Consider the following 25,303-nt stretch of genomic DNA (forward strand, 5'->3'; position numbering starts at 1 on the left):
CAACTACCTTAAGTCAAAAAACACAGCCTACAAGAACACACACGATTGCATCCCTCAAATCCCACCTCAGTGCAACCAGCCAAACCAAAACGCAGCCAAATGTGAGAGTCAAACATGTCTCTGATCCCAGCTCGAGCAAATGTCTTGCACTGCCCAAAATTCAAACAAAAAGTACCACAAATGCAGTCAAATCAGTTCTCAGCACAACTTACTGCGTCAGGACTCTTGGTCCCTTTGTTAAAACCAAAACAGGCCTCATCCCTGCTGTGGTCCAGCCTAGAAATGTAAGAGCAGACTTAACTACTGCAACCAGAACCACTTCCATCGCCAACAGAATACCCAACCCTATTAAAACAGGATCAGTCTCTCGGATGTCTGCCATGGCTCAGATGAACACATTACCTACCACCGTGGTGAACAAGCCTGTTCAGAAGAAAACCATTGCCACTCGAACCACAGGCACAGGGATCAGACCTCAAGCTCACAACCAGACCAGAGCTAAACCATTAATTACCAAACCTCTTCCATCGTCACGCCAGGAAGAATCTACTAATGCCCCTAAACGAAGATGTCCCACAAGGACCACAACAGCGGCAGTCAAAACACGTCAGCAGGAGGGTTTAGCAAAAACTGTGAAATCAGTTGCTCAGCCCTCAGAGCAGAGCTCTAAAGTTGAGGGAACTGGTGCCGCTCGATTGTGGGGGGCTAGCTCTCAGGCATCCTCAGGGGTTGCGAACCGGTGCCATTCCAAGGTGGTAAACAGGGCTGCTCAAGTAGCAGAGCTGGCAAGGAAAAGCAAGGAATGTAGCAGGGCAGTCAACAAGAAGGAAGGTGGTTCGACGGAAGTCCAGCCTGTGCTGAGTGCTGGTCCATCTGTACCACAGAAGGTACCATGCTCTGCTAAGAGCTGCAGGCAAGTGCTAAGGCCTGAAGACATGAAGACTCCCAAGGTTCGACGTGGGGTCATGCCCCAGACAGAGACAAAGAGGCCAACTGCTGCCCAGGAGGAGAGAATGTAAGTAATGCCGTTAATGGTTTACAAATATACACAGAGATTCTGAGGATTCTATGATTTGTAGAATTAAGCAAGATTTTGACATTTATTTTCTGGATAACACTTTAAATCACAGGCCATTAATTATGCAGAACAAATAATATATGAATAATATCAGTGAAATTGAACTATGATGAGTGGTAATTACTTGGTAATATATGAGTACAATAAATATAAATATAATTTACATTAAACAACAAATGAAATAAATTCACAAATCATGTTGTACCAAAAAAGTATTTTGAGTCCTGAGTCACAGGGATGAAAAGTGAATAGTAAGTAGCCGTTCAACCCGAATGTAAGGTGAATGAGTAACCATAGTAAAGATAGACCAGATAAGTTAGTGTCTCACTAGAAATTATGCACTTTATGTAACGTCCCGTTACTCTTAGTAGAAGTCAGAGGCCTGGTGGACATTAAAGCTAGTTTGTGTGGTAATCAAAAATGTCATCTGGGCATCCGGGTAGCATAGCAGCCTATTCCGTTGCCTACTAACACGGGGATCGCCTGTTCAAATCCTTGTGTTACCTCCGGCTTGGTTGGGCGTCCCTACAGACAATTGGCTGTGTCTGCGGTTGGGAAGCCTGATGTGGGTACGTGTCCTGGTTGTTGCACTAGCGCCTCCTCTGGTCCGTCGGCGTGCCTGTTCAAGGGGGAGGGGGAACTGGGGGGAATAGCGTGATCCTCCCACGCGCTACGTCCCCCTTGTGAAACTCCTCACTGTCAGGTGAAAAGAAGTAGCTGGTGACTCCACGTGTATGGGAGGAGGCATGTGGTAGTCTGCAGCCCTCCCCGGATCAGCAGAGGGGGTGGAGCAGAGGCCGGGACGGCTCAGAAAATAGGGTAATTGGCCAAGTACAATGGGGGAGGAAAGGGGGGGGGTACAAAAAAAGAAAAATTTCATCTTCTTTTGGTAATGTAATTTATAACGAACATTTATAAAAACAGTTATTACTATTCCACTCATTTGTTGTCTGACATTGTGGCAAATTATCCAATGGACTTTCAAACAATCGGTCAATGGCTGATTAAACCACTAATTGTTTACATTTGTAGTTTTATCAGCTGAGAACTGATTATTGACCGATACATCTCTATTATTTTTACTTTGATTTTCATAACCCTCTTTACTCAGAAATAGTTGCTGAAAATATTTTTTGACAATATCAGATGACAATCAAAAAAAAAAAGAGTGAGGTCTTATATCAGGATCAGACTACACAGTATTATTGTCTTTCACGATGGTCACCATGTCAGATTAGGCAAGCATAGTGCCATAAATTCTTGCCGTGTCTTGGCCGGGAGACTAGCAACACTACAAGAATGATCCCGACCAATCATTGTATGCTGCCTTTCACGAGTTCATGGGTCATGGGGAGGACATTCAAGAAATAGTCAATCATGGCTACAGAAGCACTCTGTGTGGTGCTGGCGGTCTTGTCTAATCTAACATTTTTTGACTCTGTCATGGTACTCACTTGAGGAAATGTCAAAAAGGCAGGGGTATTGTTGTCACTGCTCAACAAACCGTTCCTCGGTTTCGTTGTTCCACCTGACAGCATTAACCGTAGCATCTCTGTTTCTCTTTGCTATGTTTTAATATATGTGCACCAGAGAGCACTCTGTCATCCTATTGGCCAACGTCAAGAAACGTTGTAGGAGGTGTCAGACTATGCAGGAAAATCCAAAAAAGTACTTGCCCTCTAGACTGTTTGTCGGGGTCACAGCAACGTGGCATCTTGGACTGTTCTTCGATTATGTCACTACATGGGGTGAAGACGCCCGTTTGTCATTCCTGACGTTCATCATTAGGCCCAACGCTGGAAATTTGTCAGCGGCGACAAAATCATGTCAAAATCATGAGGAATTTGTGTAGTTTGATCCTGCATTTAGAATTTGTTTGAGAATAGTCTTGGCTTGTCGCATTCTTTTGTTTTTCTGATTTTTCAGGTTTTCACCCGTTCATAACCACTACAAATATTCTCCAACTTTATTAAAAATTTGCTATTTCAAGAGACTGTTGGTGGCAGCTCTTCATTTTTATGTCTGGCATTAGGTGGACAATAATGCATTTCTGTATTGGTCACTTAACAAAGTGCATGTTAAAACAATAGGATTTAGCATGGAGAACTAATTAAATACAAGATACACAGGTGTGTTTTTCATCCCAATTTAGCTTTTCGCATTCCCTGTTCTATGTGGGTACATTTTGCATTCCCTGTTCTACATTCCCAGGTCTAAATGATGACGGTGGTTGCCAACTGGACACTGCTTGGCATTGCCCCATCACTTTAAAAAAATATATTTTATAAAGCCATATAATTTTGTTATGCTGTTTCAAGGCCTGAGCCGTTTTCGTACACCCGTCTCTATCTTTTCCTATGCTCTATTTACTGTGTGTATTCCGTGTACCTTGCCATCGTGCTTAAACTTAACTTACGCTTAAACTTGCCATTGTGCTTAAGAAGTAGGCTAAGCTAAAGAATGGTAGCCATGGCAGGTTGTAAAAACATGTAACTGTTGAGGAATGCTTTATACAGTACTTGGCTTTAGCCTTTCTTTGTTGCCGTTTATATTGTCTAAATTTGTAGAAGGCCTGAATTTAGGAGGGCCCTGCATTTTGTTCTGTCTATTGGAATTGATTTTTATTGCCTTATATAGGCTACGTATAAGCCCTGTGATGGTCTGGCAGCCTGTCCAGGGTGTCTCCCTGCCTGCCGCCCAGTGATTGCTGGGATAGGCTCCAGCGTCCCCACGACCCTGACAGCAGGATAAGCGGTTGGATAATGGATGGAATGGATGGCATTCCCTGTTCTCCTGAAGTCTCAGCACTGCACATCCACTTACGCAGTTAGGGAAGGCATAGATTCCCCGTGACTTCCGATACACGTAGCACTAGCCGACTGCTTCTTTTTTTCCACCGACCAGGTACCTCTGGGGAACATAGCACATATGAAAAAGCTTGTTTTTACATGTCATGTTATTTTCATTCATACCCTCTCTCTGATTTATTGTTTGATGTCAAGGAGGAAGCTACAGGAATGGCGGGAAGCCAGGGGCATCTCCTATAAGCGGCCACCCATGCCAGTGAAGCCCCAGGGCAGACGCACAGTTGCACTGGCCCGGCCCTACTGGGATTACATGGAAGAAAATGACGAGGCTAACTCCCTTATTTGTGCTGTGGATCGGTCCCTGGCTGACTGTGTCCGAATGCTGGAAAAGGTAAAGGAGAAGTTTGAGGGTTGGGTAATGGATAACGTTTGACGATAAACAACAACTTAGTTTTGTGTAGCGTCTTTCAAGGAACCCGAGGACTCTTATAAGAACAGCAAGATTAAAACAAAGATCAAAAGACTACAGACCATAGGCCTTAGTTAAAAAAAAAGGTAGGTTTTCAGTAGTCTTAAAATTGTCCAAAGAAGCAGCATTGCGGATCTCTGCAGGAATAGACTTCCAAAGGGTGAGGGCCGCCACACTAAAGGCTCTATCCCCAAAAGTCTGCAGGCTGGTGTGGGAGATGGAAAGCAGACCTGTATCTGCGGACCGCAGATTCCAGGACGGAATATAGGAGTTTAGGAGGTCTGATAGGTACTGGTATGTGTTCTGGTCGCTGCACTAGTGCCTCTTCTGGTTGGTCAGGCTGCCTGTTTGGGTGGTGGTGGGGGGAGGCTGAAAGGAATAGCATGATCCTCTCACGCAGTGTCCACCTGGTGAAACTCCTCACTGTCAGGTGAAAAGAAGCGGCTGGTGACTCCACATGTATCACAGGAGGCATATGGTAGTCTGCAGCCCTCCCCCGGATTGGCAGAGAGGGTGGAGCTGCAACCGGGACAGCTCGGAAGAGTGGGGTAATTGGACAGGTACAAAAGGGGAGAAAAAGGAGGCAAAAACAAACAAAAAAGGAAATCACCTTACAGGAGTGTAGATGGAGACAGAGCAGACAGAGGTTAGTAGCTCAGATAGCTCACACATGAAGGTAGTGGAGGCTTTAGTGGGGCAATACACAAGGATCACCTGAAGCTGTGCTGACCCAGCTAGTGTGGAGGCAACACACCCAAATGAGGAGACAGTGAGTACTGGAAATTCTTTAACCAGAATGTCAGCTTGATGTAATAGCCAGCCCACCACCACGACCCATGGAGCAAGGTTTCTGTATGCACACATAGTCTGGGGGTGTGGCTTGATTTAGCGTCACAAAGTCCTGCTGATTTTGCCATGTCTTCAGTTAGGCGTAGAAAGTCAATTTTCCTGTCCTTGAAGATGTCATGGATGCTTTATTGTGCTTTACTGTTTAAGGAGCTGAGTGTTCAGTAGCATGAATGTTGCAGTGTTGTTCATAGATGCTGAGGAAGGTGCTGTGGGAGGGGTGACACTGTCAACACAAACCAGGGGCTTCAGATTGCCAGGGTGAACGAGTAGTTTGTTGTGATGATGTTGATGTCGCAGTGTGATAGAATGCCGGTCAGACAGCACAGATGGAATAGCATGATCAGAGTAAACAAACGTACATCGGGAGGCCCTGTGGACATGGGGGGGGGGGGGTTGACGCTAGAGTCCGGGGGAAGTATTCAGCGAGGCAGTTTGGAGTGATTTGATGGCTGAGGTTTGGATGTTCCAGTGCAAAGTATTTTATTAACGCCATATCAGCAGCAGAGGCGCAGCAGCTAGCTACTGAAGCTGGTAGCCAGAGAGGAGGCACTCAGCCCTGGACCACAGCAGCGGTGCAGCAGTAAGCCAAAACAGGATGACAGGTTCAAAAGAGGGGTCAGGGATAGTCCTGATAATAGTGGCAGAGAACAATAAAAAGCAGAAATTGATTCAGATTGAGAAGCGGCGACATAAACGCCAGTGTCCTCGGTCTCTGAAGAGTCCAGTAGGAACAACTAGATCTGGGTTTCATTCATTGTTAATCTCCCACTTGAGTAGAATTATGAGTATTTTAAGCCCTGTTTTATACACATTAGGTGGAATCAGTCCTCAGTGGGTTATTTTTTGTTATTGGGATTGCCCCATCATAGTCCTTGAGGTAGATTTGACCACTTTTTCTCACTTTATTTTGAGACACACACTCACCACACCTTTGGAGTGATGGGGCCAAGAAGAAAATCGAGTCATTAGTTGAAGGATGTCATGTTTTCTTTAATTGCATCATTAGTCACCAAATTATTATTATACATTAAATTTGTGCCTTTTGGGAACCCAAGGCCTTGTTACAAACTAGAGCAACAACAAAACAAAACGACTCAGGTGTGTGATGGCCTGGTGGCCTGTCCAGGGTGTCTCCCTGTCTGCCGCCAAATGACTGCTGGGATAGGCTCCAGCATCCCCGTGACCCTGAGAGCAGGATAAGCAGTTCGGATAATGGATGGATGTCGTGCTTGGGCCTAATGCTAACAGAGATGCCTTGTTAAATCATCACTTATACCAATGCCCTACTATGTAAAGTTATTAATAACTCTATTTTTTCATCTTATTGTTTGAAGAAATGTTATTCAGAGCTTGCTGTTGCTCCACGAACCAAAAATCCTCTTACCCATTTTATCTTTTCTTTCCTTTTTCCTCACCACACTAAAATGCAAGTTGCTTGGCTCCACAAGACAAATGTGTTCAGGATTTTTTTTTTTTTTTTGAGTGAAAAAGAAAGGTAGGTGTATGAATATGTTTTGCTGTCCATCCTCAGGGCTGCCCCCCAGAGCAGGGAAAGGAGGTCCTCTCCCGTTTGCCTGCAGTGGCCAAGAAGTTTGCCAAGTACTGGATCTTTCAGGCCCGTCTGATGGAAAAAGAGGGAAACTATGACATCTTGCCTGTGTTTCAGGAAGCCGTTCGTGTGGCGTCTGAGGTAAATCGACAAGCTCTCTCCACCACCTCATCATCTCTTTCTCTCTTGCTGCTTCCTCATTGAATTCTAGAAAGGCCAAGCCCAAATCTGCAAAATTTTGGCTATCATCCGATGAGATTCTGTTTTGTTGGTTGTGAGGGGTTTGATTTATTCTCTTAATTTTTTTCTCCCCATTAAATATAGTTGATTGTTTGTCAGTTCTGTTTTGTTAAGTCCCGATAATATAATCAGGTATTTTAAAAGAAATCCTCACGGGCGTCTGGGTGGCATGGCAGTCTATTCTGTTGCCTACCAACACGGGGATCGCCAGTTTGAATCCCCGTGTTACCTTCGGCTTGGTCAGGCGTCCCTACAGACACAATTGGCCGTGTCTGCAGGTGGGAAGCCGGATGTGGGTATGTGTCCTGGTCGCTGCACTAGCGCCTCCTCTGGTTGGTCAGGGGGGAGGGGGAACTGGGGGGAATAGCGTGATCCTCCCACGGCCTACGTTCCCCTGTCAAAAAGAAGTGGCTGGCGACTCCACATGTATTGGAGACATGTGGTAGTCTGCAGCCCTCCCCGGATTGGCAGAGTGGGTGGAGCAGCGACTGGGACGGCTCAGAAGAGTGGGATAATTGGCTGTATACAATTGGGGAGGAAACCCCCCCACCCAAAAAAAACAGAAGTCGATCTATCTAGCTTACGTTACCCTTATCTATATTCAGACCATTATGTTATATCTGTAATTTACACTCATGACTCATGTAACACATGGGCACGTTTCATTTTCTCAGTTGTCCATCCATCCATCCATTATCCAAACCGCTTGTCTTGCTCTCAGGGTCACGGGGATGCTGCTGGAGCTTATCTCAGCAGTCATTGGGCGGCAGGCGGGGAGACACCCTGGACAGGCCGCCAGGCCATCACAGGGTTATCCATCCTTTTGTCAATACTGGACATGTAACTCCAGCTCGCCATCTAGAATTGGATGCATTAAACTTGGAACGAATCCACAACCCTTGATCGATGCAAAGAAACAGTCCATAGTTCAGCCAATGCTAACATGATGCAACAACAGACTCTCATACTGAATTTGAGTGGTCACTTAAAAAAAAATGTAGTTCCTATTGTGAAATTCCCTCTGATGCTTTACTTTGCTGTGCCAGAGTGACTACTACTGGTAATCACTTGGACGTAAATTCATACCTGAAAAGATTTACCCTTCCAAAATCAAGGTTATAGCATTTCAAAACTTTTTAAAATTTTGTTTACTTTTATTCAGACTTTCATTTCTGAGCTTTCAAACCTGGAGAACAAACTTGGGCTCTGGGAGAACAGTGAAAGATTCATAATTTCACAAATAAATTGGCAAATACTCGAGAAATGGGTGTTGTAGTCATGCGTATTTTTATATCAAGAGTGCAAAACATTTCTACAAGTACAGATTCTCAAATACAGGAAGTCATTCATGCCCGCATAGATATAAAAGTAAGCTTCAACTTTTATTTTTCACATGCAGATTGTAGTGTAGCTCCTTGCATTGCCATGTAGCTAGCTAGCAGGAGCTTTCGTTTCCAGTATGAATTTCAGGATGGATGGATGAACGTGAAAATGAAATCTAAATCTACTCACTGTCAAAATTAGCAGTGAAAGATTCTGGATTTATCTGTATTAAGTGGTCGGTTAACAGAATTTGCAGTTGAGTCGGCTACAATGCCATAGATGCCCTACCCTAAACAGTGTTCGTTGTAATAGGAGCTAATCAGATTAGTATCTGCTTTGATGTTTATCACTTGGTTTCATACGATTCACATTTTTTTCCTTCTTTTCTCTCCAGCCTCTAGATGAGCTGCGGACTGTGGTGTTTGAGATCCTGAAGAAAAAAGACAAGGCCCAAGGTAGTTGTGTAACATCCTTTATGCATAGGAGCTGTAGTTTGATGTTTCATCACAACTTCTTGAAATAAGTGAATTGGACAATCCACCACAGTGCCTGTATTACAATATCCCATTGATATTAGATTTGTCATAAACACAAACAGTGGGGCGGCGCAGTGGTTAGCGCGGGTGCCTCACAGTAAGAAGGTCCTGGGTTCAAGCCCCAGGGTAGTTCAACCTTGGGGGTCGTCCCGGGTCATCCTGTGTGGAGTTTGCATGTTCTCCCCGTGTCTGCGTGGGTTTCCGTCCAAAAGACATGTAGGTCAGGTGAATCGGCCGTTCTAGATTGTCCCTAGGTGTGAATGTGTGTGTGTACGTCGGCCCTGTGTGACAGTTTGGCGGCCTGTCCAGGGTGTCTCCCCGCCTGCCGCCTAATGACTGCTGGGATAGGCTCCAGCATCACCGCAACCCTGAGAGCAGAATAAGTGGTTCGGAAAATGGATGGACATACACACACTCCTCCATTCCCTCAGCCATTTCACTGCTAAACTCCAATAGCAAGAGGTAATACCAGCTCAACCTTGATAAACACTGTTTACTGTCGCATTGCTTTGTTCTCCTCACTGCATGTTGTGTTTAAATGTTGCTGCTGCTAAACAACAATTGCTCCTCTGGGGTCAAACAAAACCTACTTGACTTGATCTCCGTGGAGCACGGACGATCAGTTAGTGTACTGATTAGGTCCATACTGAGGCTGCAATGGCTGCTGTGGTGAAACGGGTGGCTGAGGGTCTCTATCTGGCCTAACTGCAGGTGGGGCATAGGGCTGTAACCTAGTCTGCTGTAGTCTCATTAATCTGAGCCATCTGCGTACTGAGACCTTTTATAGAAGCTAGACCTGTCTTAAGCTCTTGCATCTCTGTTAACAGTTCAGGGGAAACCTTTTTTTTGGCTTCCTTCACCAGGCACGTAGCAGGTGGCCTATCTTCTGACTGCACTACACTTACAATTGTAGCTGACTGTGAGATGCTAAACTTCTTTTGGTCTCAGTAGCACAGGCGACGTTTAATCTCTCTAACAAAGGCTTGTCTGAGGTCCCAGTATCTAGTGTAGAAGCTGCATGTCTATTCTGACTTGAGGCCATACATGTAGACACATGCGCTGGACCAAAGCTGGAACATACTACTTAAGCCCTGATTCTGATGCTTGGGAAGCAAACAGTACTTTCTGCCTTAAATCTAAAACGCGCATGAGGAAACAGGGGTTTCTTTGCTGTTCTGTGCTTCAGAGGCTAGCTGCTCTGTGGCAATCCTTTCGGTAACACTTTATTTTAGGGGTCGGAAATGACCTAGTAATAAGGTGGTAGTTTTTACAGGTAATTTTACAGCTAACCCTAACCCAAATTACAAGGTAATTTCAACCTTATTTCTAAGAAATTACGTGATAATTACCACCTCATTACTAGGAAAATACTAGGTAATTTCTGACCCCCTAAAATAAAGTGTAACCCTCCTTTCTTGAAAGTGGAAACGCATGATGCGTCGTAGTTGGGTGGGCTTTGTCTTCCACGTAGCTGTGAGCCTGGAGAAATAGCTCTAATTAAGTCAATATTATCAGTAGCCAATATCACAAATTTGCTTCAGGGGGCTTTACAGCAACACAACATTCTGTCCTTAGACCATCACATCAGATAAGGAACAATTCACTAAAAAAACTTCATAGGAAGAAACCTCAGGGAGAGCAAAACAATTTTCAGAATACAACACTGAAAGAGGATAACAGGATCAGAATACTTTATTTATCCCCGTGGGGAAATTGAGTTCTATTACAGACACTCGCGCTCTAATAACTAAAAACTAACAAGATAGGAAAAAGATTATGATGGAGGATGCCAAGCTACATGACCACCATCATCATGTAGACAAAAAAACAAACAAAAAACGTTAGTAACATGTCTGTGAGAGAAGGATATAACATTGAAACAGGATAACAAAATATGTATTTATAAGATATATATATAAAAGAAAATGTTTTGAGGGGAATGCCGAGCAGTGTCCAGGTGGCGACAACCATCACCATGGAGACCTGGGAGGAGGACAGACTACACGTGCACACAAGGGAGACTAAGGAGAAGAAGAGAAAGGACAAGACATTAATTAAGAACGAGAAAAGACATGAGAGAGAGAACTGTTTGCAACAGTCAATCTATAGTCTATATTCTTGTCGGCAGAACAGTGGTTGGTAAATTCATTGAAACAGAAACCGACCCGCCATGCAGTACAGGTTGTGAAGTACTCAATTTAAAGGCAACCAATTGTAGGTTAAGGCAAAAAGATGAGTTAAGTTTGGATTTAAAGGACTCAGACTGACTGTCTGACAGCAGCAGGCAGGTTATCCCAAAAGAACGGGGCCTGATAGGAAGAGGCCCTGCCACCAGCTGACTTCTTAACTTTGAGTACACACAGGAGCCCTGTATTTTGAGAGTGAAGAGCTTGAGATGGAATGTATGGTTTAAGGAGCAAGCCCATTTAGGATTTTATAAGTCAGCAGAAGCACCTTGAAGTCTGATCTAACATGGATAGGAAGGGAGGCAAGAATTGGTGTAATATGGTCAAATTTTTTTAGTTTTGGTTAGGGTTCTAGCTGCAGCATTCTGAACTATCTGAAGACTTTTAGTACTAGCATGTAGTAGACCTAAAAACAGAACATTACAGTAATCAAGTCTGGATGAAACAAATGCATGTATTAGAGTCTCTGTGTCAGCCATGGACAGGAAAGACCGAATTTTAGCTTTGTTATGCAAGTGAAAAAAGGCAGACTTGGTGATTTCTTTAATGTGTTTATCAAATGAAAGGCTGGGATCAAACGTAACACCAAGATTTTTGGCTGCCACGCTTTGTGAAACCACAGAGTTGTCGATTGTTGTTACTTGATCAAATTGTTGTCTGCGTCTTGCATGGCCAACAGCCTCCATCTCAGTTTTATCCAAATTTAAAAGCAGGAAATTTAGTGGCATCCAATTTTTCACAGTAGCCAAGCAGGCCTCTAAATTAGTCATTTGAGTATAATTATCAGCCCTTATAGGCACATACAGCTTAGTATCATCAGCATAGCAATAGAAATGTATTCCATGACTGCGTAGAATTTGGCCAAGAGGTGAAATATAAAGAGAGAAAAGTAGAGGGCCAAGAACTGAGCCCTGAGGTACACCATACTTAACGTCAGCGAATTTCAACGTAATATTATAGCACACAATGTGTTCTTCCAGATAAATAGGACTTAAGCCAGAGACACCAAAATTACAATTTAAACTGTCTAATAGTCTACAGTGAGCAGTGGCGTCAAAGGCTGCACTGAGGTCCAGTAGTAGAAGCACAGACATGGAATCAGAGTTCATAGTTAGTAGAATATCGTTCACCACTCTGGTCAGAGCAGTTTCAGAGCGTTAGGTGGTCTCTACAGAGCAGCAATACTGATGGGTGGAGGTCCATAGAGCTTAACAGCCAGCAGTTAATAGGAAGCTTGATCAGGTAGAGAGAGTGGCATTAGTTTTATACTATCGCAATAGATCAGCGCAAGGCCACCTCCTCTTGCCGAAGACCAAGGTTTGCATATTCTAAACAAATCCTGGTGGAGTTGTTGAATTTAGCTGTAGAAAGTCATTCTGTGACTGTCAGGTTTCTATGAGACTTAAATAGTCCAGTTTGTGCTTTGTGATGAAGTCATTGACCAAAGGGACTTTGTTGGTAATAGATCGGATATTATTTAGGCAAAACTTATGACAGGTTGTGCGCGTTTAACTAGCGGCATGGTGGCGCAGTGGTTAGCGCGGTTGCGTCACAGCAAGAAGGTCCTGGGTTCCAGCCCCGGGGGTCGTCCCGGGTCGTCCTGTGTGGAGTTTGCATGTTCTCCTCGTGTCTGCGTGGGTTTCCTCCCACAGTCCAAAGACATGTTAGGTCAGGTGAATTGGTCGTACTAAATTGTCCCTAGCTATGAATGTGTGGGTGTGTGCGTGCCCTGTGATGGCTTGGTGGCCTGTCCAGGGTGTTTCCCCGCCTGCCGCCCAATGACTGCTGGGATAGGCTCCAGCATCCCCGCGACCCTGAGAGCAGGATAATCAGTTCGGAAAATGGAGTTAGCACACTGTGGTCTACATGCCTGTCACGTCGTAATATGTTGTGTGTATGAGAGCCCTGGTGCCTAATAGTAGTCTGTATGGGGAAAACGCCCAGTTAATCACAGATGAGGCAAGTGTTGGGGGGGGGGGGGGGGCTAGTGGACAAAATAGTACTTTGGAGCGCCACCGTAGGCAGAAACCGAGGTTCCGGGAGGGAAGTGTGGGATGTAAACAGTCAGTTGTGGATAAGACTGTACAGCGGGCTGCAGGTTGGCCGCTAGTATTCGGCTACCCAGCCTGTTCAGGTGGACTCATCTGTTCTGAAGAGGGAGAAACAATCCCATCTGTCTGCGGCTAATCTTGCATGCTACTGGGCCTATCAGCCAAAAATTATTTGTGCAGTTATGAATGTATGATCAAGAACCTTTAGTGGTTGCAGTAATTTAAACCCTTTGAAAAACGCTTGTTCTCGCTACAGCCGCTCCCTCTCTTTATCCACTCTCTAGCTAGGTTGACCAGTGCTGCTCTCAACCATGGGCATGCGCGACTCACATCTACGGTTGACTCGGATCGGGCAGCAACATGATCAAAAGTTATTCAAAGAATTTTGATAATCCAAAAATGCAAACGTTATAAAGAACTTCCTTTAGATTGCAGTCAAAACTGAATTCCTTTCTGAGAATCTTTACGATCCAAATCAGTCTGGATTCAAGCGGGGGTCACTCTACTGAGACTGCACTGTGTTTGGCTAAAGCTGCTTGTCAGTCCTCAGCTTTAATGCTGCTAGATCCGTCAGCTGCCTTTGACACAGTTAACGACCAAATCCTCCTCTCCACACTCACTGAGCTTGGTATCTCGGGATCTGCCCGCTGCTGGTTCATGTCCTACCTCTCAGGGAGATCTCTTGGACGGGAGAAGTGGCAAAACCACACAGCTTATCCACAGGGGTGCCTCAAGGGTCAGTGGTTGGTCCCCTTCTCTTCTCAATATACACCACCTCACTTGGCGCAATCATCCGCTCCCATGGTTTCTCATACCATTGCTATGCTGACGATAAACAGCTCTTCCTTTCATTCCCACCAGATGACCTCACAGTCTTAGCATGGATATTGTCATGTCTTGCTGATTGATATCTGCATGGATGAAACAACGCCACCTTCAGCTTAACCTATCTAAGACTGAGCTCCTTGTCATCCCAGCCAGTCCATCCTTACAACACAGATCAATATCCAGCTCGGATCAACCCAACTCATGCCCACAAAGTCTGCCCAAAACCTGGGTGTCATGATTGATGACCAACTAACCTTTAAGGTTTGAGTGGTCTCGAATGCTTGGTTCTGCCAATTTGCCCTGTACAACATCAGGAATATTAGACCCTACCTGTCTGAGCATGCAACACAACTCTTGGTACAGGCTCTTGTAATATCATGCATTGACTGCTGCTACTCCTTACTGGCAGGTCTCCCTGCATGCACTTTCAAACCTCTGCAAAAATCCACAACGCAGCAGCGTGTCTGGTCTTCAATCAACTCAAAACAGCATGTCCTTCCGCTGTTCATATCCCTCCACTCGCTCCTAGTACCTGCCTGCATCAAATTCAATACCATGATACTCGCTTACAAAACAGCAACTAAAATGGCTCCTGCCTACCTGAACTCCCTCATTCAGGTCTACACTCAGTCCCGCCCACTACGGTCTGCCAATGAAAGGTGCCTGGCACTTCCGCCACAACGGGACCCTAACTCATTACCAAGACTCTTCTGTAGTTTTCCGTTGGTGGAACAAGTTACCAAACTCCGTTCGATCTGCTGAGTCCCTCACCATCTTTAAGATGAAGTTAAACACCCAGCTCTTTCATGAACAAAAAAAGCTGCCCAATCCGAGTCAACCGTAGATGTGAGTCGCACATGAACGAGCGTAAATGATTTACCCAGCTTTATTATATTATAAAAATAAAGACATGGTTAGGGTTAGAACAAAATGGTGCAAACCTTTTCTTTTTGGAAAGCGCAAGTTCATGTTAGACTTGGTTGCATTCATGTGAGGGTCCACATAGGAGTCTGTGCATCCACAGACTGACAGGCAAAATGTTTTTATGAGGTAGATTCTTTTTTTCCCCACCTCACCAATTCTATCTGGCCAATTACCCCACTCTTCCGAGCTGGCCCGGTCACTGGTCCACCCGCTCTGCCAATCCGGGGAGGGCTGCAGACTACTACATCTCCTCCGATACATGAAGTCATCAGACACTTCTTTTCACCTGACAGTGAGGAGTTTCACCAGGGGGACGTAGCATGTGGGAGGATCATGCTATTACCCCCAGTTCCCTCTCCTCCCAGAATAGGCGCCCTGACCCACCAGAGGAGGTGCTAGTGCAGCGACCAGGACACACACCCACATCCAGCTTCCCATCTGCAGACATGCCCGACCAAGCCGGAGGTAACACGGGGATTCGATCCAGTGATCCCTGTGTTGGTAGGCAATGGAATAGATCGCTACGCTACCCCGACGCCCCAATTATTATTGAACAGCTGCATATTAAAAACTTTTTTTCTTTTCATATTTCCCGTTCAGTCGGCTTGGTTGCTGCACAAAAGTCTTATAATGGCAGGAAAAACACTGGCTTTTCTGTCAGTTTGTGCGTGTATCTGTCCACTGCTAATCTCACACACTGCTGGGCCTCTCAGCCTAATAATTTTTGTGCACAGTTACGACTGTATGATCAAGGACCTCTCATGGTTGCGGTGATTCAAAACCTTTTTTACACCGCAATTATTTGAGAGTCATTAACAATGACATGGGAAGTACCAACCTTTTCCATTATTAAAACTTTAGCGATTGCTTAATGTCTAGTATCAGCAAAACTGGTCTCTAGCTACTTTTACTTCAGTAGTTGAAGCATATGATATTTCTGCATAGGATAAACATTTCTTTGTATTTGCTAATTTGCAGTACGCAAAAGGGACATGGGTCTCCTCATACAGTATGATTGTTGATCAAATGTGCATTTTCTTCTGGAAGAATGAAAGCATAGATATTCTTCCTGCCACGGGTGTGATCTTGTTTTTGTTGAATTTATCATTAGGGTTAACTTTTTTATCACTTTAGTGTCATACCACCATGTTTTCAGCCCCCTTTTACCCAGCTCCTCACTCAGTAAGACCATCAAGCCTTCAGTCACGGTAGAAACAGGAATGAAAAATTAGAAATTATTTGCTGTGGCTTATATGTTGGTCATTGACAGGCTTTGGTCAGATGTACTGCACATGAATGGTGGGTGGGTGTATTTGTTCACATTCCATGATTGCTGTTACAGTTTAAACCACCACAGTTTGTTTAGGAATGCGGGCAGTGTAGAGACAAACGGCAGCGTCAAAACCAGAGCAGTTACAAATCGTTTTTCAGCCATAACTTTGTCAAAAATGATTGTTTACCTCAATGTTACGTTATCCAAACAGCTTATCCTGCTCTCAGGGTCACGGGATGCTGGAGCCTATCCCCAGCAGTCATTGGACGGCAGGTGAGGAGACACCCTGGACAGGCCGCCAGGCCATCACAGGAAAGAAAATCATTTTGCTGCAAAATGCAAATGAAAGAGAAGAGCAGGACATATCAGCCAGTGCAAGCCGTCACAGAGCAGGACACTGATACACATGAGGACATTATGACCATAACAGAAGTAAATGGAGAGACGGAGACCAAGTGAAAGAGGGCCACAGCCGAGGCCAGCAACTCTTTGCAGGAATGATGATAGACTGTGGAGCGACCTGCAGTGTCACTGACATACATCTCCTAAACCCAGACACCAAGCTGGAGCACATAGAGAAAGTGCTTGTGATGTGCAACGAGACCAAAAAGTGTGTCCCCTTGGTAAATGTAAAGTCAAGGTCAGAAACAATAAATTGTACAGACTGGAGTGTCAAGTGAGGGCGGCATGGTGGTGCAGTGGTTAGCGTGGTCGCCTCACAAAAGAAGGTCCTGGGTTCGAGCCCCGGGATAGTCCAACCTTGGTGGGTCATCCCGGGTCGTCCTCAGTGTGGAGTTTGCATGTTCTCCCCATATCGGCGTGGGTTTCCTCCCACAGTCCAAAGACATGTACTAGTTCAGGTGAATTGGCCGTACTAAATAGTCCCTAGGAATGAATGGGTGTGTGTGTGGGCCCTGTGGTGGACTGGCAGCCTGTCCAGGGTGTCTCCCTGCCTGCTGCCCAATGGCTGCTGGGATAGGCTCCAGCATCCCCGCGACCCTGAGAGCAGGATAAGCGGTTCAGATAATGGATGGAGTTTAAAGTGGTGGACCAGAAAGGCAGAATTCCTTTACTGGGCAAGAAAGCCAGCAAAGCCATGAAGTTAATAAAGGTACAGTACGGAAATCTCCTGGCCATTGACAGCATAGTGAAAAAAGTACAGGTACATGAAAGGGAGTATGGCACAAGAATGGCTGGTGGGTGTATTTGTTCACATTCTATGTGAACAAACTATGGCAGTTTAAACCACCAGTTTGTTTAGGAATGTGGGCAGTGTAGAGAGAAACAGCAGCGTCAAAACCAGAGCCGTTACAAATCATTTTTCAGCCACAACTTTGTCAAAAAATTATTCCGTTTACTTCAAATGTTTGACACAATATTTTCTCTGCTTTCTAATTCAAATATATCTTTCGATCCATCGTTATAGTAAGAAGTGCATTGCTTTGAAGATCAGCAGTGGTTCAAGGCACAAGCCGTTTTGAATGGAAATTAGTGATTTACTATCACTACTCAACATGCAACTAGCTCTACAGACCAGAGGAAGACAAGTCTTGTGTCCTGCTCTCCAATATGGTTGTGTATTGGTGAGAATCTGGCGATACGATACTTACCAGGATACAGGGGTTATGATTCAATATATCGCGATATATTGTGATACTGTAAGAAAGGTGATATATTGTGGTTTCATAAGCCTGTGTTCTTTGTGCTTATGCTACTTCCTGTCTCAGTTTACGTTGGAGTGGAAGAGTCAGATGGCTGAAGATAGATTACAACACTTATCTAGCGGTTGTGGGGTTACACACAACACAAAATGTTTGTCACGAACCTTTACATATAAACCATTAAAAATCCATATAGTGGTTTTGAGAATTGATACAGTATCACAAAAGATAATATCGCGATGCTCGAGTGTGTCGATATATTCTTACGCCTCTACTCTCTAATTTTAATTTCTTTTCCCTTATAACTGCTTTTGTAATTAGGTGTGTACTGCTCTATATATTAGTTTGGGTACATTTACCCAAGTTTCTATCTTAATTTTGGTTGTTTTTGGGATTGTGCTGTGACGTAAATAAAAGAGCTTAAAACAAAAATGTGTGAAGAAGCAATGAAGTTGCAAACATTTTTCGTTTCTTTGAGTAGTTTTTCCTAACAATATTAACATCTTTTAATTTGTTTGTTTGAAGTGTATTTGAAAGTGTACTTTTTCAATAAATATGTAAGAAATATTATTAGTTGTAGTAGTATTGGTAACAAGAGTAGTAATAGCAGAATTTGTAGTAATCCGGTTAATAAAATGACCTCTACTCTGACTCTTAGGTCCCTTGTCTGTCGCTGAGGAGTTTGTGGAGGAGGGGCAGGAGACGCCAGGTCAGGGGGACCAGAGGAAGGAGACACCGGGTCAGGGGGACCAATCTCCTGAGGGTACAGACGACCTTTTAGTTACTCCTAAGCCTGTCAGAGCCCTCATCTTCGGGAACAAAGGGGACTCTTCTGTAATCAAGTACAAGATCACTGCCACCCCTGGGTATGTGGTACCAAACCTGTATAAAAACAGTCACTAACAAGACATTTGACATGAAAGTTGATTTGTGGCTTTTGCCCTGATTTCATAATCGGCCTACCTAGGGCTGTCACAATTACATCACCTGATCACGATTATTTGACCTGCCCGCGATCATCTTGCATAGTCGTTAGAATCGTTTCCATTCAGTTGTATAAAAAAAGCTGGATGAAACTAACAGACATGTCATGTTTCCATCACTATTTCAACGTCGTTTTCCACCGTTTGTCGTTTGACTAGCGCTCTTTTAATGACGTCATCTTGTTGCGCCCCTGGCACACGAGTGGTGAAATAGTGCCAACAAACAGTTTATCTTGAGATGCTTATTCTATAATATTCAACAACTGCATTTGGATGAGCATTTGTTGACGTGGACGTAGTTGCAAAGCCGAACACCACAGCACTGCTGTGGCACATTTTGGTTTTAAGCCAAATGAAAAAGGAGAGCCCAATAACTTGGAGGAGGTGATTTGTCAGATTTGCAGCAAAAAGGTGGCGGTCAAAAGCGCCAATACCACAAATTAAAAAAACCCATCTACGGATCCACCACCCCAGCCAATTTGCCAAACTTGGAAAGACCGCCACCGCCACAGTTCCACCCCGGCAGTTAGCTGTTCCTGAAGCTTTCAGACGATTGTCTAAATATAAGGGTACCAGCAAGAGTTAAAGGGAAGGTTTACAAGATGGTAGTGAGACCAGCTATGTTTCATCAGCACCACTGGAGACAGTGGTGCTGATGAAAAGACAGGAGGTGGAGCTGTTGAAGATGCTAATATATTCATTGGGAGTGATGGAGGAGGACAGGATTAGGAAGGAGTATATTAGAGGGACAGCTCAGGTTGGACGGTTTGGAGACAAAGCAAGAGAGGCAAGATTGAGATGGTTTGGACATGTGTGGAGGAGAGATGCTGGGTATATTGGGAGAAGGATGCTGAATATGGAGCTGCCAGGGAAGAGGAGAAGAGGAAGGCCAAAGAGGAGGTTTATGGATGTGGTGAGGGAGGACATGCAGGTGGCTGGTGTCACAGAGGAAGATGCAGAGGACAGGAAGAGGTGGAAACGGATGATCCACTGTGGCGCCCCCTAACGGGAGCAGCCGAAAGTAGTAGTAGTAGTACCAGATGGTGCACGTTAACAGTGTAATGTGGTATATAGTCAAAGAAATGCAGCTGTTCGATACGGTTGAAAAACCAGTATTTAAAGAAATGCTGCAAAAGTTTGATAAGCAGTACGAATTATCAGGAAAAACACACATCTCCCAAACTGTAATCTCCAATTTATACAACCAAGGATGATATTATCAAGGATTTAAAAGAAATCGACTTTTACTCAGCCACTACAGACATGTGGTCAAGCTCAAATATGACCCCATACATGAGCTTAACACCACATTACCTCACCACTGACTGGACTCTACAGTCCAAGTGTTTAGAAACAAGATATACACCAGAGAACCACACAGCTGATACACCTGCAGAATGCCTTCAGTCTGCTTTGGCAGATGGGGCATTAGATGAGCAGCGACCGGGATGGCTCAGACAGTAGGGTAATTGGCCAAGTACAACTGGGGAGAAAAAGCCAAAAAAGAAATTAAATCGTTCATCGCGATTATTTGTATGACAATCGTCAACTAAAATGTCATGATTGTGACAGCCCCTAGGCCTACCCCACCCACTTCATATCAGACCTGAATTATCTTAATGATCTTATCTGAGTTTTGTCGTCTGATACATCCTCGGTTGGGTTGTTGTTTTTTTCCCCCACTCATTGTTCTAAGAGTGGTGTGGGTTCACTTTTTATCTGATATTCTGCTCATACTTCCAAACAAGACATTGTAAGAAATACAGCAAACAACTCCAAGAAGATATGTGTGTCATAAATGTTGTGCGAGTCTACGTCTTTACCTGTTGCGTGCATTATGGCCTGGGTCCTGACCACAACAAAAATGGAGACACAATTTCAGAGAGAATTTTCAAGAATGTATTACCCAAACTGAGTATTGACTAAGGGAAAAACTAAACAATAATACAATGAGATATGTTAATCAGCTGACTTAAGAGTTGTTAGGGAGGGGATGTATGGATAGTTTGGCAAAGTGGATGTTGCATGCTGGGAAAAAAAGATTTGAAACAAACTAAAGCCTCCGACAGACGGCGGGATTTTAGCAATCTTATAAGTTTATTGCAAGTCACACTGTGCGATATGGATTTGGTAAACTTGGGTACAACATCAAGTTTCATGTGTACAGACTGTATGATAACGCCAACTGAATCACAGGCTACAACTCAAGTCCATAAAAAACTGATTAGTGTGCGTCATCAGTCTACACTGCTGGTAGAGCAACATGACACCAAGCTCGTTTTGTTGAATCCATCGCATTTGGGTCACAGATGCTAACAGTCTGTTTGTGTTTAGCGCCAGCAAAGATTGTGTGTGGTGTCGATTAGTAGACGTAGGTCGTAGCAGCAGTCACACTATCAGATGGTCATCCTAAATTTCTGACACGGTCAGACTTTTGTCCCAGCTTGTCTTCAGACGCAAGACCGTAATAACGGCTGTCTTTGAACCTACCACAGTGTGACGTAGGACCACCATTCTGGAGCCACAACCAAAGACATCCCCATGTGTAGTCATCTTTCATCTGGGACAGCCCACATCACACAGTCTACAGGAGGCTTAAGGCGCAAGTGGTAGACAGGGAAAATAGCCCACTAGTATGCCTTTTTAAGGGCCAAGAGAGGAAACCCATTCCGGTGTACTAAATCATGGTGATGGCTTTCTGGCCTGTCTCTCAGGCACCTGATTGCACACAATCCCTGGCAGACAGCATCACACATGTACATCAATCAATTTAATTTAAACCAGATCAAGTAAAGGCTGTTGAATAATTTCCTTTGTGTTTCTATTCTGCTTTGCCTGCAGTGGTCCTCAAAGCCAGAAGAGGGAGCCAGTGCAGGTCAATGGCCAGGAGGTGCGGTTCTTCACCCCTGTGAGGCGGTCGATAAGAATCGAAAGGACCTCGGTTCGCTACCCAGCCTCCCTCCAGGACCACGATCTCTGCGTGGCCTCCTACGACGACATGATGGCTGAGGAGGAGAGGGGCAGTGAGGAAAAAGGGGGAGAAGCCAGCTCATCCCCGACAGACACAACCATGTATGTCTACAGGGAGAATGAGGCCTTAAAAGATCAAGTACACATCCAACTTGTTTACAGTGATGACTGATCATGTGACGTGACGCTTCCGCCTCAGAACTCACACGCCACTATGGATGTATGGTTGAATCCAAACACACAGGTTCTGTAAGATTTAAAGAAAATGTTGTTCTGTTGAAGTAATGATTCACAAAAGGGAAAAATCCCAAAGCATGTTTTGTCAAATTAGATTGAGAAGTTTGTGTTAGATTGTAGTTGGTGTATTTATTGTCTCTTCTATCCCTGAGGGGAAAGTCTGTCCTGTCACTGTCATCTACATGTAAATGCCAGTGTTTTTTATACCTTCTCCTTTGTACTTTTGAGTAGTCAATTTTATCTGCATTTCATGCGTGTTTCCATTAGCTGGCCTAAAAGCCAACAAACGACATCATTTACAGGTTGCATAAAAATGACATCATCAAAAGTGTTCCAAGAAAAATTGAGATGGAATTTTGATTTTCAGTTTCTGTAATGAAACAAATCTATATAAACTTCCTGCCTTTTGAGAGTTTGTTTGGTTTTTTTGTAAGGTTTGTCTCTATGAGTCTGCGTTTCCAGTTCCTCGTGTAGGAGTGTCAACATGAAGACGGCACTAATCATATGCTGCTTAAAGAGTAAGCAGTCATTGGACGGTGGTGCGGAGGGGCTGAAGGTAACAATGGCAGCACAGGATCACAACAGCACATCAAAAAGTCATGCATGTTAGGGTTGATACTCCGGTTCGTGCCCCTGCCCGAGGCAATAGGAAGAAATAACTGGAGTTGGTCCCCGGGTGCTGCCCACTGCTCCTAGCTACACCGCTAGCATGGGTTAAATGCTAAGTGAATTTCATTGTACGTATGTACAAATGACATGAAGTCCAGTCCATTCTATTCACAACACGTCTTCCGGTTCCGTTTGTATTTTTTCCTTGTACTTTTTTTTAAAGCGTAACTAATCACTAGACCACTCTAGTGAGTTTGAGGACGTCGACGGGCTAAAAATATGGCGGGCTGCTCCGTTGCCTACCAACACGTGGCTTTCCGGTTCGAATCCCCATGTTACCTCCGGCTTGGTCGGGCGTCCCTACAGACAATTGGCCGTGTCTGCTGGTGGGAAGCCGGATTTGGGTGTGTGTTGTGGTCGCTGCACTGGCGCCTCCTCTGGTTAGTCAGAGCGCCTGTTCGGGGGGAGGGGGAAATAGCGTGATCCTCCCACGCGCTACATCCCCCTTGTGAAACTCCTCACTGTCCGGTGAAAAGCAGCAGCTGGTGACTCCACATGTATTGGAGGAGGCATGTGGTAGTCTGCAGCCTTCCCCGGATCAGCAGAGAGGGTGGAGCAGAGACCAAGACAGCTCAGAAAAATGGGGTAATTGGCCAAGTACAACTGGGAGAAAAAAAAGGGGGGGGGGCAAAACAAAACACGGCAGGCTGGTCTGGGGGGGGGGGAGGAGCATGTTTGAAAAAAACATGTCATAAAAGTGCCCTCTAGGGTGGCCCGGTGTGCAAGACAACATGGTGTGGTGCCCTCTAGGGGGCCTTTCCATTGGACAAACTGATAAAGGTGCTTTAGGGTGCCCTTCCAGTAGACACACCATGATCCAGTGCATTAATGGGTGCCCTGCCGGTGTAGAAAACGCAATACAGTGCCATATAGGCTGCCTGGCCTACATGCTGGAAAACTAGTTGGCCTCCACATGGTACTACATCCATCCATCCATTATCCGAACCGCTTATCCTGCTCTCAGGGTCACGGGGATGCTGGAGACTATCCCAGCAGACACTGGGCGGCAGGTGGGGAGACACCCTGGACAGGCCGCCAGGCCATTACAGGGCGCCCATGCACACACAGGGAAAATGTAGTACGGCCGATTCACTGACCGATATGTCTGGACTGTGGGAGGAAACTGGAGCACCCGGGAGGAAACCCGCTACATGCGATAACAAAAAGGTCCGCTGCATACAAGTGGTGCCCTTTTTATTTCTTTCCGCCCTTTCCCCTCAAACAGCCCGATTCTATGCTTGGCTTTCCAACACGTGCAAGACGTTCGGTTTACTGTTAATACATGCCGGTTAATATATGGCCTTTTCCCAACATTCAGATATTGTGGATCAGCTCTGACGATTACTCCCGTTCTGTCTGCAGCCCGTCAACACGAATTATTGTAGGACTCGTTTTGGAACAAGCGCTTTGTTTTGTAACGGTTAGCCAACGGTAGGACTGTTATTTTGGCACAGAGAAGGGGGAAGAGAATCCAGAAGACCAAGTTCAGTCGACAGCGTGAGCCAATGTTTCTACCGCCTTGGCTGCTTTACGGTCCAATAAAGAGATACTGCTCCATTGTAACCCGTCACCGAACGGGTTACAATGAGCTGGAACGTTAGGGAGGAAATATGTCATTCCAGCCGGGATGTCGATCCACTTTTATAGGGGACCAATTAGGCAAAACTCACTTTTTCGGTGTTTTTGCATATACATGAGAGTCTCTGATGGGCCTACTCACACAGACTACCCAGTCATGTTGTTGTGCGCAGCCAAACTGAAAACTTGTGAGAAGAGTTCAGACCCAGCAGCAAGCCGTTCAAATATCCTTCCGCCCTTTACGTCACGGAAGGAAAATCACTAGAATAATCCCGCCCTCAGCTGAATAGCTCCACCCACCTGCCTTACATGGCTATAAAGGTCGGCAGGTTTTGCGGGTACCGCCAGCTAGCATGATGTCTTCGCGGGGAAACTGCGCTGCTCTTGGCTGCAACAACCCGCACAAGTCGCTACATCGGCTCCCAACCTCAGGGGGCAGAAGAGCTGAGGGGATAAAGTTTACTTTTGATGCAACGTTCCCGCTAACGTTGGCATGTGGCGGGTTTCCGCAGGTTTTCAATGTGAGAGCCAGGGGATGTGTCGCTTTCTCTGGCCGGGCTGCCTACGCCAGTGTTTCTCAACCGGGGGTCCGCGGACCCCTAGTGGTCCGTGGTGTAATTGCAAGGGGTCCGTGAAAATAAAATATCTTTAAAAAAAGATCCTATGACATTTATAGAAATAGGATTATTTTACTCAAATGTGACTGAGACCTTTATCTACCTAAACTATAAAGGGTAACAGGACTTTTTTCTCTAATTACATCTGTTTCACAAGTGTAATTTATTGTATTTTAATAAGAGATCTCGCTCCCGTTTGCATTGTTAAAAGTTACTGCATAAAAATTCTGTTGTTACATATATCTGAAAGCTACTGAATACATATTCTGTTTTGTTACATATTCTGTTTTGTTACATATATCTGAAAGTTACTGAATACATATTCTGTTTTGTTACATATATCTGAAAGTTACTGCATAAGAATTCTGTTTTGTTACATATATCTAAGTTACAACTGAAAGCTCTTATTTTTGCCCCAAAGAGTGACTAAATGCTATAATGCAATTTAAAATGCAGTTTATACTGTTTCTATCAA

At 44.8% G+C, this 25,303-nt stretch overlaps 1 protein-coding gene across 1 annotated transcript; it reads left to right on the forward strand.

Moving 5' to 3' along the window:
- The first annotated feature begins 380 nt into the window (after window positions 1-380).
- ckap2l (cytoskeleton associated protein 2-like) lies at window positions 381-21,899 on the forward strand. The gene is made up of 6 exons (XM_056280381.1): window positions 381-1,015; window positions 4,081-4,276; window positions 6,735-6,893; window positions 8,710-8,763; window positions 18,465-18,640; window positions 21,599-21,899. Exons 1-6 carry the CDS (start codon window positions 381-383, stop codon window positions 21,897-21,899), a joined length of 1,521 nt encoding a protein of 506 aa, XP_056136356.1.
- The last annotated feature ends 3,404 nt before the right edge of the window (window positions 21,900-25,303 follow it).

This window comes from Lampris incognitus, chromosome 1, assembly GCF_029633865.1.
Source record: "Lampris incognitus isolate fLamInc1 chromosome 1, fLamInc1.hap2, whole genome shotgun sequence".
Classification (NCBI taxonomy): Eukaryota; Metazoa; Chordata; class Actinopteri; order Lampriformes; family Lampridae; genus Lampris; species Lampris incognitus.